The following is a 15,969-nucleotide window of genomic DNA, read 5'->3' on the forward strand; positions in this document are numbered from 1 at the left end:
CAGAGCTTTTGTACAGTATTGACATAGAAAGAAATCATGGCAAAGACAAACTTTCAAATTACTATTTTCTGTGATTTTCATTGAGCAGAGAGTAGAAGAATAGAAGGGAGTCTGAGTGAACCAGCAGTGTATTGTACGGTACACAGCAAATTGGCCTGGGTTAACTAGTGTGGATTTTTCAGTGTAACATTTATAGTGTTGATTCAGGAGTTTAATTAACTAGTAAATAGTTAAATTAACACTCCGTGGTGGCGTTAATAACCAGAGTTATGTGATTATGTCATTTTTACTCTGTGCAGAGTAACACTCAAAACCACACCCAACTATTATCATATATCCCAGCATGCTCTATTGGGAAGGGAAGGGGGATACCTAGTCAGTTGTACATTGCAGGGTGATTTTCAGAATTGTTTGTTTCAATATCTGTTTTTGCATGCACATTGTCTGATTGATTGATCTTATGCTACACAAAGATAAGTAGCATCCATTTATCTAAACTAATTCAATCTGTTTGTAACTTCACCCATTACTGGGTCAGATGGTTATTCCAGTTTACATCATTTAGGTAGTCTCAATAAACAATCCTCCCTCCCAGGCAGTCATTCTGAATGTAGGTTATTAAAAGTTAAAATGTCGAAGTTGCATAAAGATTTGGGAATCCATATATGACGTCATGGTTTTACCACTATCCATGGAGTTTTTAAACTACGGCCCGCGACATGGTCCAATGCGCCAATAAAATCAGCAAAATCTACTTTTTAGTTTTTTCAAATTGCCTGCGTCTTGGAGCTTAAATTGGGATTGTGTATACTATGCTAATGACGATACAACAGAGTAACAGAGAGCAATGTACAATACGGCAAACCTGTTGAAAGCATTTGTGGTAAGTGCATGGAGGCATCTTTATGTACCTCCGCTTTTGTTGGATATCATCACTCTGGCTGGATTCCAATAAGAATTACACTTTGCAAGCCAGCATAATGTGACTTGCAGGCCTAATGTGGCCTGTAAACCAGGAATTTCTGACCTCTGTTAGTTTAAGTAATGTAGGCCCTGAAAGAAAAGCCGTATTATATATGTAATGTAAAAAAATATATATAATAAAAATGTAAAAAAATGCAGGTAAGGCTGGTAGAACCATTTTAGAGTGTTCTAGGAAGAACTCTTCATAGAGGGTTTCAGGTATAACCCTTTGCAAAGTGTTCTACCTAGCACCAAAAAGGGTTCCCCTACGGGGACAAACCAAAGAACCCGTAGCACCTTTTTTTCTAAGAGTGTAGGCCTACTTACACAGTATAGACTACACCCAGGGACACACTGATACACACACGCTTGTAGGGGCATTCTTCCCAGTGCAGGCACGCAGGCTGCATTATGGGTAAAAGAGAGCACTGCCAGGTCCACTCCTGTGATAAAAGATGGACTTGTTGGCGAGGCTGGCTCAGACACATGCTACCTACCCTGCCATCTGGTTGTGTTCTGACTAATAACTCTCGCCTGACTACGCAGACGATCTGCTCTGTGGCTTTTTCGCAACTGAGAGCCCATTGTTCAATACGTCAATCTTTCTCCTGCGCTGATCCAGCAGCATGTTGGTTTTTAATCATCTTTACCGACAGGTTGAACCCATTTATTTATTCCTTTGGTGCCACTGACGGTGCAGTGCATACAAATACACTTATTGAAATAAATATGCATATGTATGCAGCATGGTTACATGCACACGCACACAATTCTATTGTAATGAATATGCACGTTCTACTTTCCCCAGGTATATAATTCCCACTAGACTTTGTTTCCCCAGCATCATACATTTATCTTCTCACCCTAGATTTTTTACACACACACAGGGAGGACTACTAAATCACACACGCAAATGCAAACACACAAAATCATAAAAATAATTCTACAATATTAACCTCTTCTTAAAAGCACATAATACACATTCCACACATTTTGGATTAATTTACACAGACTTTAATAGCTTTATTTACAGATGAATTCTTGACAGTTTTTTCTCTGTTGGCATTATTCAGTGGATGCCATATTTTTCAAACCTTTACATTTTTTAAACTTCCAGTCTCAATTTGCTTGAGTAACGTTATCGGTGAACAATGAGGTGAGCGTTTTCCGCTATCTGTTTTCTTTGTTTTTAAAAATGGGAATCCAAATGTCTTCCTGTAGGAGGCCAGAACCAAATAAAAAAGGGGAAGGAAAGAGTGATGATTATGAATCATGAGGGGAGTGGGGCTACCTGCTGATGGAGTGGGCTGGGGAGGGGAGTTTGGGAAGTTAAAACTCGTAAGACAGGTGACATGATACGGATGTGGCTACTGCAAGGAAAAAATCAGTAATGTTTCCTAGCAAGTGCCAAAAGGGTGGAGATGGAGGAGATTAAGAAAATGGCTCTGTTCAAACAATCTAACATTGCTTCCTTACTTTCTTCAAGGTCATAGCTGATGTACAAGGATTGTATAGTTAAATAGGATGCCAGTGAAGAGTGTTTGGACAAAGCCAGCGAGTGAATGGGGTCCAGCATGCGCACAGAGGAAGGGCACTTGGTTCAAGTCATTTGATTGAGGTATGTGAAATGGAAGGGTATAGTGCCAATGTGAAGATGGCAGGAAAGCTGGAGCGTGGTACAGAGCAGAGACAATGGTGAGTATGACTAAGGGGAGAAGTGCCAGGAGGTTGAGAGTGGGTATTCAACAGGTGTAGAGGTGAGGGGTCAGAGGAACAGAGGAGGACTTCAGATGGAGGGAGACTGAAGGAGAGGGTGTGTACGGAGGGGTCAGATGGGGTCGGGGGTGATTTGGGACCAGGGGGCCGTTGAGACTCAGTTACTGAGCAGTAGCTCTGTCGCAGTCTCCACGTCCCAGGATTTCGACGACAACGCCACTATTACTGCATTCTGTGGAGACGGGACAAACAGTAGAGAAGGAAGTTTATAAACACAGTCATAACTATGCTACAGTATTCAAACACAAAACAGATCCATTGGTGAACCATAATAAAATGTAAATGAGTTATGAAGGTATCGACCGCTGAGACAGCATTAGAGCTTGTCTCGTGGGGCCCACTCACTTTGTCAAAGCCCATGGCACAGAGTTTGTCTATTTTGCGGGTGTACTCTGGACTGGAGGAGGGGGCGCCAGCGTACACGTGAGACCAGAGTCTGGCCGTCTGTTTGAACATCTCTGGGTTCTGCTTATACTAAAGGGTGAGAACACACAACACTGGAGTTGGCAGTATACAAAACCTCACTACGCTACAATTTAGTAAAGCAATTGTAGACGAGAGCGCATGCTAAAACTACTTTATTATTGTGTGCTAAAAAAAAAATTGTTTTGCACAACCAAGTGTACAGTTGCTTTTCTACAACGGGTTATCAACCTATTCATCAGCTAGTATATCATCCCTCAACAAAAATATAGGCTAGTCCCGACGCATCTATGGTTACTAGCCAAGCCGGCTGGCCGTTTATTCTATCGGTTAAGCTGCCAGACGCGACCCAGTCGTGAACTCTGTTCAATATCCCAGTTGTTGGTTCATAATTTTCCGTTGCCGGCCAGCTCTTATCCCTTGCTTGCTAGCTAGCCAACTACGGCTAACACAGTCACGTCAAACCGTGCAGCTAGAAAAATTGTAGCTGCCTTCCATTTCGTTTCACCTGTTTTTCTATTGACATTTCTCTGTATACAGTGCATTCGGAAAGTATTCAGACCTGATGACTTTTCCCACATTTTGTTACAGCCTTATTCTAAAACGGATTAAATACATTTCAAAAAAGTTCCTCAATCTACACAATGCCCCATAATGACAAAGCAAAAACAGGTTTAGACATTTTTGCAAATGTATTAAAAATAAGTTTCCAAACACCTACTCATTCAAGGGTTTTTCCTACATTGTAGAATAATAGTGAAGACATCTAAACTATGAACACATATGGAATCATGTAGTAACCAAAAAAGTGTTACATCAAAATACATGTTATATTTGACATTATTCAAAGTAGCCACCCTTTGCCTTGATGACAGCTTTGCACTCTTGGCATTCTCTCAACCAGCTTCATGAGGTAGTCACCTGGAATGCATTTCAATTAACAGGTGTGCCTTGTTAAAAGTTCATTTGTGGAATTGCTTGCCTTCTTAATACGTTTGAGCCAATCAGTTGTGTTGTGACAAGGTAGGGGTGGTATACAGAAGATAGCCCTATTTGGTAAAAGACCAAGTTCATATACTGGCAAGAATAGCTCAAATAAGCAAAGAGAAATGACAGTCCATCATTACTTTAAGACATGAAGGTCAGTCAATTCGGGAAATGTCAAGAATTGACACTGATTTATTTAGAATTCAAGGCACACTTAACCAGCATGGCTACCACAGCATTCTGCAGCGATACACCATCCCATCTGGTTTGCGCTTAGTGGGACTATCATTTGTTTTTCAACAGGACAATAACCCAAAACACACCTTCAGGCTGTGTAAGGGTTATTTGACCATATTTACCTGGCCTCCACAATCACACTCCATCAATCAGGCTTTTATGGTAGAGTGACCAGACGGAAGCTACCCCTCTGTAAAAGCCACGACAGCCCGCTTGGAGTTTGCCAAAAAAGCACCTAAAGGACTCTGACCATGAAAAACAAGATTCTCTGATCTGATGAAACCAAGACTCAACTCCTTGGCCTGAATGCCAAGCGTCACATCTGGAGGAAACCTGGCACCATCCCCACAGTGAAGCATGTGGGTGGCAGCATCATGCTGTGGGGATGCTTTTCAGCAGCAGGGACTGGGAGAGGGAGATTAGTCAGGATCGAGGGAAAGATGAACGGAGCAAAACATCCTTGATAAAAACCTGCTCCAGAGCGCTCAGGACCTCAGACTTGGGCGAAGGTTCACCTTCCAACAGGACAACGACCCAAAGCACAGAGCCAAGATAATGAAGGAGTGGTTTCAGGACAAGTCTCTGAATGTCCTCCAGTGGCCCAGACAGAGCCCGGACTTGAACATCTCTGGAGAGACCTGAAAATAGCTGTGCAGCACCGCTCCCCATCCAACCTGACAGAGCTTGAGAGGATCTGCAGAGAAGAACGGGAGAAATCCCCCAAATACAGGTGTGCCAAGCTTGTAGCGTCATTGCCAAGAAGACTCAAAGCTGTAATCGCTGACAAAGGTGCTTCAACAAAAGGGTCTGAATACTTACATAAAATGTGATATTTCATTATTTTATCAATTTTCAAAAAAATCTAAAAATCTGTTTTTTTCTTTGTCATTATGGGGTAGTGTGTGTAGATTGAGGTGAAAAACAATTTAATACATTTTTATAATAAGGGTGAAAAAGTCAAGGGGTCTGAATACTTTCAGAATGCACTGTGAGAAATCAGCGTTTGAGGATTATGCTGATTCATGATTTTGACTGGCTGAGAAAAGATGTCCGTCTCGTCCTGACACTAATTCTCAATAGGACTGTGCAGATCGAATTTCAATATCAACACAATGTTGCAAATGTCGAGAGACAGACTGCAACATTTGCAACAAACCCCCCTTGTTGCAAACCAAATGTTAAGCTAGAAGCAAATAATGTCTAGATGCGTTTTACAGTGGAGATCAACTTAATGAATTGGCTGGCTGGGCAGATGGGACAGTGGATGAGCAGGGTTCTCTCAGATGGATCAGAACACACGATACCCATTTTTGCGTCATAGGCTTACCCGTGCTAAACATTTTTTTTCTAGTATGGCTGGCTTAGAACGCGTCTCAACCAATCACAATGCTTGTTTTGACCAACCCATTGCAGAATAAAACAATGAGGAGACAGAGCAAGTCTTAAAAAAACACATGACAAAATCTACAAAGACATTCCAGGCATACTTATGCACGCTCTCTCTCTCCCACACATGCACACAGTGTTCCTCTCACTTGATTGGCCACCACAGCGTCCTGTGGGTCGTCTGGTTCTGCAGCTGCCAGTAAGGCCTGTAGTGACAGCAGCACTGTCCTCAGCGTCATAGCTGCCGCCCTGTCAGACACACGGAGGGTACACAGAGTAGTAAGACCTGGGATCAGCCTTAACCAAGACATGACAATGAAAGAAATAATTGAATTTTAGAGTATTGAAATAAAGTGACTCACCACTGGTCTTTGAGGATGTCCAGACATATTGCACCTGTGACTGAGCTGATGTTGGGATGCCAAATCTTCGTGATAAATCGTACCTGGGGGGCCACGGGAAGCACATAAACAAGCAAATAAATTAGCAAGGACTTCACCCTGGCACAGGCCAATGTTGACAAAATCCACAACTGAATGTCAAACATCAGAATATGTTTGATACACACACACCCACCTACCTTTGGTGGATTGAAGGGATATGTTTCTGGAATTTTTATTTCTAGTTGATATCTACCACCTGAAAATATTTTTGGGGAAAATATTTAAATCACAGCAAGAAATCTGTATCCTTTTGCATGACATGAACCACGCTCACTCGAGGTAAAAGTGCTCTGAATCCTATTGTGGTAAGTCAGGTAGTCTGCCTCAGCCCTCAAGTAAACCCCAGGCGAGTCTGTCCCAGGTAAAGCAGTCAGGTCTGTCTGAATAGACGACAATAACCTCCCCTGGGCCTCTCACCTTCATACGGTGTATCCGGTGGCCCTGCGATCTCCCCCTTCAGCTCTGTGAAGTTCTCATCCACCAGGTCCACTTTTATCTGGTTTTTACTCGTCTGTCAGAGAGAAGAGAGGTCATCAGTTAGTTCTGTCACAGAGCACGGGCCAGGGTGTAAGGAAAGGAGGGGTCTCCGTCAGAGGGTACCTCATCTCAACACACAGACATTCTCACGGAAAAGTGAGAACTAATACTTTCACATGATCGGTCTCCTTGCACTTGAGTATGACAGATACCTTGATCACAAGCAACATTGGGACGTTTGAAAGTAGTGACTCGTGCTACAGATTCTGATACGATATCCAAAAGGGCCAAAAGCTACCGGTATCTTCTTGCATCGTGAAGTGTTCTAGCCTGTAGGGAAATTATTTTGCAAACCGTTATGAACATTTCTACATGCCGTGTCGCATTATTCAAGTGTGTTAACTTCTGTGCAGTATGAGTGGGGAGCTAACATGATGTATGCCAGACTCCCAGTGCAGCCTAGCAATGCGTAAGTGGACCAGGCACGGTGCGCTATAATAAGGGGTCGGCTGTGCTGATAGACAGGCTTGATCCATGAGACACATTTGACAGAAGTACCGAAAGTAAAAAATAAAATGTTGAACCGAAACATTTTTTATATTTTTTATTTCATAGTATCAAAAAACTACCCAAGTTTCAGTATACCGTGCAACACTATTAAGCTGTGGAACCCAGAACTGTGTGTGATCACTCGGTTACAGGTACACCATTCTGCCAAGGACACCCAAACCAGTAGACACCGCAAAGCCCAAGCAGCCTAACCCTCTCTGGAAGTTGCTGTAACCCTGCTTGGGATATTTACACTGTATTGGCTATTGGATGAGACGCAGGGTCCGTTCTAGCTTGGTATGTCAGGGTGGGCAACTGGAAATGTGGAATAAATGCATTTAGGTTATAGTTTATCAAGACGCCTGAATACGCCACACCAACAGCCTGATAATCAATTGGCTGTTTAAAATGAATTTCCTGCAATTTCACGTTGTAATGGTCAATAGATGTGATGGCATGTTTAATATATGCAAATACAATTGACCCTATCACAGAATAAAATCATGTAAGGTGTTCTAGCTAATCAAATCAACATTTATTTATGTTCCAGCGTAGTGTAAGCCACACAATACAATGAAATGCCTACTCGCAACTAAAGCTCTCCTTGCAAACAGTGCAATCATTCAGCTATATGTATTTGTGTTTACATTAGGCTATAGCATGTGGTCATAGCCCTATAAGGCTATACTGCAAATTGTTGTTTGTTCCTGAACAAGCCGAATGGCAGAGCTATCCTTCAACACCACAAGTGGAGTATGACTCTGGGGGTATGGTCCCTTCTCCTCCACCTCTGGGACACTACTCCGCACCAAGTGGGGCCGCGTCCCCAACAACGCAGCGTGGGACTTATTCTTCTACATCGGGAGTACCAGGGAGTTGCAGTGCATTGGACACGGCTGCATACGTCATAGGGAGTACAGTTTCGCCCGTATTGAACAGAATATTATGCAACAGAAGACCAGGTCCCAGGGTTCATCCTGTCAGGGGAGCCCTCTCCAACAGGTTGCAGTAGAGAACGTCGGACAGTCATATGAAGGACGGCAGCAGGAATGTGTCTCTTCGGACCAGGCACCGTTGCCAGGTGTGACTGTGACCATCGGGTGTGACTATATTGCTTCTCCGGTCCTGGCACCGTTGTCGGGCACGGCTGCGGCTGAGACCGGGCAGGGACACGTCATGTCCTCGCCCCCCGCCGATCCTCAGGAGTTGTCTGCAAAACAGAGACTGAGCCCACAACAGATGTCATTCCCGATTCCCCCCTCCACCATTGTGGAGTCTGGGGGACACCCTCTCCTATGTGATTGCAGCAGCATTGCCACACGGTAGTGAGCCTATGTCGCTGGCTGGACCCTATTCCTCACTGCCGCCAGATCATCACCAGTCAAAGCTACACGGCGAGCCTGTCTGTCCATCCGACACTCTGTCCCTGCAGTAGGGGACCCTCCAGCAGCACCGGACCGGTCTGCTGCTACCTCCGATGAGCGGTCCAGGCATGACCTGTGCCCATGGGGGGGACACAGCCACACTGGTGTCACCAGCTACTGATAGTACAGCTTTACCTGACACAGAACCAGCCCTGGGTCCCCAGCGTGCACCACCTGACCCAGCTCCAGTCCTGGTCCTGCTGGACTCAACCCTCAACTGTGGGGGACACAACAGACCTCATTGGGGCCGACCACCCAGACTTCACCACCCAGTGTCCTGTCCCAGGGGCACTACCTATTCCTGCTCCTGGGGTCTGAGCTGATCCACCATCTGCCTTGGATTCACCATTATTGGCCTGAACTCTGGGTCTACCGTTGGGACCTTCTCTGGGGCTTGCCCTGGGTCCACCTCTGGTTCGTGCACTGGGGCACAGCCCGCCTCTGTGGAGGAACCGCTGCCGCGCCTGCTCTCCGCTGCCGAGGCCTGGCCTGCCTCAGTTGGGGAGCCGCTGAGCCTGCTCACCTCCCGGGCCATGGACACAGGGGACATCCTGGCCCGCCTCTGTGGGGCCCTGCTTATTAAGGGGCTCCGTGCCTTTCAATGTGACACAGTCATAGGATGCCGCCTTTCCAACAAGTCAGTTCATCAAATGTCTTCCCTGCTTTAGCTGCCCCGGTCAACTGTACGTGCTGTTATTGTGAAGTGGAAACGTCTTGGAGCAACAACGGCTCAGCCGCGAAGTGGTAGGCCACACAAGCTCACAGAACGGAACCGCCGAGTGTTGAAGCGCGTAAAAATTGTCTGTCCTCAGTTGCAACACTCACTACAGAGTTCCAAACCTGCCTCTGGAAACAACGTCAGCACAACAACTGTTCGTTGGGAGCTTCATGAAATGGGTTTCTATGGCTGAGCAGCCACACACAAGGCTAAGATCACTGTGCGCAATACCAAGTTTCAGCTGTTGTGGTGTAAAGCTCGCCGCCATTGGACTTTGGAGCAGTGGAAATGCATTCTCTGGAGTGATGAATAACGCTTCACCATCTGGCAGTCTGACGGACAAATCTGGGTTTGGCGGATGCTAGGTGAGCGCTACATGCCCGAATGCATAGTGCCAACTGTAAAGTTTGGTGGAGGAGGAATAATGGTCTGGGGATGTTGTTCATGGTTCAGGGTAGACCCCTTAGTTCCAGGGAAGGGAAATCTTAACGGTACAGCATACAATTACATTCTAGATGATCCTGCGCTTCCAACTTTGGGGCAACAGTTTGGGGAAGGCCCTTTCCTGTGTCAGCATGACAATGCCCGTGTGCACAAAGCAAAGTCCATACAGAAATGGTTTGTTGAGATCGGTGTGGAAGAACTTGACTAGCCTGCACAAAGCCCTGATCTCAACCCCATCGAACACCTTGGCGTTGAATTGGAACACCGACTGCAAGCCAGGCCTAATCGTCCAATATCAGTGCCCAACCACACTAATGCTCGTGTCTGAATGAAAGCATGTCCCTGCAGCAATGCTCCAACATCTAGTGGAAATCCTTCCCAGAAGAGTGGAGGCTGTTATAGCAGCAAAGGGGGGGACCAACCCCAAATGAATGCCCATGATTTTGGAATGAGATGTTTGCCGAGCAGGTGTCCACATACTTTTGGTCATGTAGTGTACATCCCATGTTCATCTTCCTCAGTGTGTTTAAATAAAGTTCCCGCGTGGGCGTTAACTCTTGGGCTGCGTTATTCCCCTCTAACCTGGGGTGGTGTCACTGAGTCACATCCATAGAGCCGGGTAAAATACGTAGAGCCGGGTCACACTCTTTCACTGGTGCCGTCCTTTCAGCACCAACCGCTTCAAATAAACACTACGCCTAATAGTCCTACTCATCACTTATTATTACAAACAGGTCATCACTTCTCACCATGGTGCTCGTTTAGTAAAGTTAGACAAAAGCTTAATCAATGTCTCGCAAGATCAACGACTAATTAGCATTTTACATAACAGAACCAACTACAATAGCATATCAGGCCTAGAACATTACTGTTACACCAAAAACACCTAATTTCTAATGAGATTTTACGATGGTCAGCTGAAGCAGCGTAGTCCATTTTTCTGGTGTGCGCCAAAACTCAACCGAGCGCGCCACTAGGCGGGACACATGCTTCGACTGAAACAAAATGCAAGAAAACGCATCTGCTCACGAAACAGTAATTCAAGAGCATCCAAATGCATATTCCCATGAGATCAGTCAAATGGATTTGCACGCAGACGCAGTTGACGTGTCACCAGTAAAACGTGAAGAATTATCATTCGCGATTGACAGTGACGGCCTATTTTGAAATTAGGTAGCCTATGCCTAACCTGGTATTGGAGGGTATTAAAAATAGAACACATGAGACAATCTATGTGTGGGTATAGGCAATTTGCAATTGGAGGATGCATTTTCTTTAATGATAGGCTATTCAATAGGTTACATCTGTCGGTACAAAAGGAAAGAACGTCATAAACAAAAATGCGCTCCATCACCTAAATAAGATCGCACTACACTACTGGGTTTGCGGCAGTGGAGGCTGCCGAGGGTAGGATGGCTCATAATAATGGCTGGAACAGAGCGAATGGGAATGGCATCAAACACATGGAAACCATATGTTTGCATTTGATACCATTCCACTCATTCTGCTCCAGCCGTTACCACAAGCCCATTCTACCCAATTAAGGAGTCACCAACCTCCTTTGGTTTGTGACTATGAACTTCCATTGTCTCCGATTCAGTTTGCAGTCATTCGGTTAACAGATTTTTTTTGTCATTCTGTTACCGATTTGGTAACAGAATAATGCATTTGAATTACTTCATAAATCATGAACCACATTTGTATCAGTAAAAACAAACTAATTGGTAGGTCTACCTTTACTTGTTATTTCTGTGAAGTTTCATTATCCTCCCTCCTCATGAGGGAGAGAAACTAGAAAATAACTTAAAGATGTGGGTTTTTGACAACAGAATGACAAGACACCAGGCAATATTTCTTAACTTATAGAAGGCAAATAATTTCTGCAAAACTAAATATAAATGTTGATATTAGTTGGGTGTTAGGTGACCCAACAAACAATGGACGCAATGCAATAATTCTACAAAATACTGCAGTAAAAAAATCTGTTTTCACTAAAGGTGTGTTTGTAAATTCAATCTGGAGTGCCAGAGTGCGCTCTGGGCGTTTGTATATTCAGTGCGTTGTCAGATTTTCCGTTCGTAAAGTCAGAGCATTTCGCTCTAGGACAGTTCAGAGCGCACACTGAACGCTCTGGCCGAGGAGTGGGGTTGATCCGAGCGTTCTGACCTCACAACGGCAGTCAAGCATCCAAGCTAACCGGCTAACGTTCGCTAGCTACTTCCAGACATAAACAAGAGAACACCTCACTGACCGTTTTACTTGCCCTAGCAGAGCTGTTTTTATGTTATCCAGAGCATTGACGACTGTAAGTGTGCTGCTGGCAGCAATTTAATTGAGCTTTTTTGGTGACGTTTACTGACACCGGCCATATTCAACAGCTGTTAAACGTTTGTAAATTCATCAGCTATTCTGCGCTCTGGCACACTCAGACAAGAGTGCTCTGAAATCGGAGTAGATAGCCAGTGCAAATTTACGAACGCACCCAAAATGTAAATTATGTGGTCGTCAAAATACATAAATCATTTGAAAACAATGTGGCAGTAAAAATCCCAATACTGTGCCAAGAACATTCAAATCTGTGGGCCAACCCTTTTAGTGAAACTCTACAAATCGCTGTGTTTATAATTGCGATGGGTATTCCTCAACCTAGAGTAAGATCGATGTGACATTGTATTGCCAAGAGCTATGGGAAAATCCTGAGGGTGTTTCACGGTCAACGGACGTCTTGACTGAACTACACTGAACAAAATATACACGCAATATGTAAAGTGCTGGTCCCATGTTTCATGAGCTGAAATAAAATATCCCAGAGATTTTCCATACACACAAAAAGCTTTTCTCTCAAATTGTGCACAATTTGTTTACATCCCTGTTAGTAAGCATTTCTCCTTTGCCAAGATAATCCATCCACCTGACAGGTTTGGTATATCAAGAACATGATTAAACAGCATGATCATTACTCAGGTGCACTTTGTGCTGGTGACAAAAGGAAATTCTAAATTGTGCAGTTTTGTCACACAACACAATGCCACAGATGTCTCAAGTTTTGTAGGGAGCATGCTGACTGCAGGAATGTCCACCAGAGCTGTTGACAAATAATTTATGTTAATTTCTCTACCATAAGCCACCTCTAACGCCTCTGTTGCATGTTGCGTTAATATTTTTGTTGAGTATAATGTAAAACTTTTTTTCTTCTATCATTCAGATGTTTTCAGAGACATGGGGGAAAACAGCAGGTTACAAAGTAGAGCTTCGCATCTACATTTTGATGTATGGGTTGTGAGGGATTGGTCCAAAATCACATTTCGCCACCCCCATTTCTATGACTAGTGCTAGCTGTGTGGGGAGTGCCTTACGCCGTTCGCTGAGACAACGAGCCAGAAGAGCGGCAGCACTGCGCGTCATTGGCTGTATTGTGCCAGTGGCAAATTTTGTGATTAATGGTTTTATTCTTTCAAGTAAAAACTACCAGAATTCAGTGGCTACAGCCTACAATCAATAAAAACATAGCTAAATACCAGTGAATTGAAAATATGTCCCATCTTGTCTTTTGTGCAGCTGGTTCTTGCATGCAGCTCACTCTGTTCTGTGCTTAGGCTAACTATTTGCTGCAGTTTATCCTCCCATCACCAGAGTAACTCATCAACACCAAAAATAACATTACAATGTAACCCAACTCGGATGTAGGCCTACCGTAGAAGTAAACTATGTTATCCAACTAGGAACCTTCTTTGTTACAGTTCAGACTTAGGTGAGAAGTGTTCATCTGTGTTAGGCTGTGTGTGTGTGTGTGTGGGGGGGGGGGGGGGGGGTGTATTAAGTATCTAATTTGCAAAAAGTAGTATAATAAGTGGTATTCTAATTTCATAAATTGGTTAAAATTGTTACAAACTCTGTTTTGCATAAAACTACATTATTGTAATTATGTATTCCGTACTGCCACATTTACATAGTATAGCATTTGAACTGAAAAGACGTCATAACAATATAACCACCCTATCTTGAGATATTGGACAAAACATGTTGAATTTAAGAATCCAGACAGGTGATTTGATGCCTTTATCGACTAGGGATTAACATGGACCTGTCCGGGACCTTTTTCAATAACTTGAAAATAAGATGTATGGTAAATCCTATCCTCATGAAATAAAGTGTTCTGTGTTTCTGGGAGAAGCATCTATAACATGGAATGCAAAGTATAACACCTGAACCAAACCATGTATTTCTAATATTTGATGATGGTTTCTCTTCAACCTAGCCTGCAACAGGACAGGTAGAAAATGTCACATTAACGTTAGCTTTCGAACCCTCTGCGGCAGAAGTTACACCCTGGTGGTAACCAATTATGTATATAACAATCATTGGTGGTAACATATCGTTAGCGGTGTGTGGCAAATATACTTTTTAGCTAGCTTGTTGGCTAAATAACCAGATATCTAACGTCTTCACCTCTAATCATATCAAGCCAGGGTGAGCGTATTTGCGTGGCTTATTTCACTACCCCTGGCCTAACTAGGTTGCTACCTTCGCTAGAAACGCTATCTGTATAGTAGTAGCTGGCATCCAGGCAGGGGGTTTCCTGTAGGCTAGCAGCCATAACTAACGATAACGTAGTTAGCAAAAAGCCAGTCACATTTTCCTTCATTGGCCTTCGCTTGCAAGCCAGCTAGCGCCTTGTCCTTCGCTTTTGTTAACAGCTGGTACCGCTATCTAGCTGTTAGCTAACAAAACACTACTTTCCAACAACAGGCAATCGTGTTTGACACAAACTCTGCTAACGTTGCTAGCTACCTAGCGTTGCATTCACGGTCGATTGAAGAAAATAAATAACCCACCTCCTCGCTTTTGAGAACCTCTTTAAATTCCCGTTTTATCCTTTGAACCGCAATGTTGGCCATGATTTCGCCGTGTTTCTGTAGGAAGGGAACACGATCCTCTCGGTCACAGGCCTTACTTGGCTTCAGCCCTCCTACTTAGCTAGCTAACCCAGCGAATTCGCAGTCCCCCTCGCACTTTCGTTCTCTGCCTCTGTCACTTTTGGATCGGAGCAATAATAACAGCTGCAAGGTACAGCTAGCTACGGCCACTAATTGCTAAGTTCTACGGGAACGTGACCGAGCCCCGATGTCATAAAATATAACGCTAGTTACAAAAGAGCCGAGGGACATGTGTATTTTCTCGCAATATTGCCACTATGTACGCAGTGGACAGAAGGTGGTCCTGGAAACATTTTAATACCAACTACATGCACGCTGAAATGCGGGTCATGTGATTTCTACAGCATTGGTACCCTCCCTGTCATTATAACATTTTAGAGAGGCTTCTTATGTCTGCAATAACTGGTAGACGTACTGGTGGATAATTAAAAACAGGCATACATTTGCTTGATTATGTTGTCCAAGGTAAACGTTCATTGATCATTAATAAATAATGACAATGTACATTATATTTATTGTTACCTGGACCTCACTTCTTATCATCAATGATGCAACATTCAGAACCTACCTATAGAAAAGTATGTATCTGGGACACTTATAAATAAGGTTCACTGTATACCTCCATAAACCCTGGGGTGTATTCATTACGCCAATTCTGTTGCAAAACATTTAGTTTGTTGCAATTGCAAAAGTTTTTTAACAGAAACAGTTTACTCCAATGAAAAACGTTTTACAACGAAAATGAGAGTTTCTATTGGACAAATTCAGGTAGGTCCCTCACAGTTTCATTCCGTTTGCTCTGTTTGCTTCCGTTTGGTTCTTAAACGTAGACGGGTTCCGTTGCAAGATGTAATGAATACACCCCAGTCTTGATTATGATGGATGAGAACAAGGTCAAAGGTTATTCTATTAATCTGTCGTAACAAAGCATTTCCTAATTTGTATTTGTGGTCTTTCACTGCCTATAACTAGAAAAACTGTTTCATGTGGAGATGCCACATCATTACATGACAACTCAAGATGACCATATGTCAGTCATTTTGCATATTACCGAAGTTACAAACTAGACTCTGTGGTGAAACAATGGTACTAATGCATCCTCTACTCTGGGGATTTCCAAACTTTTTATTTAAAAAAATCAGGACCCCACCATGTAAGAAAATGTGATGTAATCAACAGCCAATGTTTACTTTTTTAATTGGGCC

General features: G+C 43.6%; 1 protein-coding gene across 1 annotated transcript; it reads right to left on the bottom strand.

Annotated features, from left to right (window-relative positions):
* Nucleotides 1–1,961: 1,961 nt before the first annotated feature.
* On the bottom strand, nt 1,962–15,097 carry LOC139574190 (ubiquitin-conjugating enzyme E2 K). The gene is made up of 7 exons (XM_071398534.1): nt 14,663–15,097; nt 6,633–6,726; nt 6,353–6,411; nt 6,135–6,217; nt 5,922–6,021; nt 3,085–3,213; nt 1,962–2,911 (listed from the first exon to the last, which is right to left on the bottom strand). The coding sequence occupies exons 1-7, from the start codon at nt 14,723–14,725 to the stop codon at nt 2,837–2,839; spliced, it is 603 nt and encodes a 200-aa protein (XP_071254635.1). The 5' UTR covers nt 14,726–15,097; the 3' UTR covers nt 1,962–2,836.
* Between the last annotated feature and the right edge of the window lie 872 nt (nt 15,098–15,969).

This window comes from Salvelinus alpinus, chromosome 4, assembly GCF_045679555.1.
Source record: "Salvelinus alpinus chromosome 4, SLU_Salpinus.1, whole genome shotgun sequence".
Taxonomy (NCBI): Eukaryota; Metazoa; Chordata; class Actinopteri; order Salmoniformes; family Salmonidae; genus Salvelinus; species Salvelinus alpinus.

Coding starts and splice junctions, on each gene's coding strand:
- LOC139574190 (XM_071398534.1), bottom strand. CDS start 14,725: ATGGCCAACATTGCGGTTCAAAGGATAAAACGGGAATTTAAAGAGGTT. Junction 6,218..6,352: donor ATCCCTTCAATCCACCAAAG/GTAGGTGGGTGT, acceptor GTGGCCCCCCAG/GTACGATTTATCACGAAGAT. Junction 2,912..3,084: donor GTGCCATGGGCTTTGACAAA/GTGAGTGGGCCC, acceptor CCGTCTCCACAG/AATGCAGTAATAGTGGCGTT.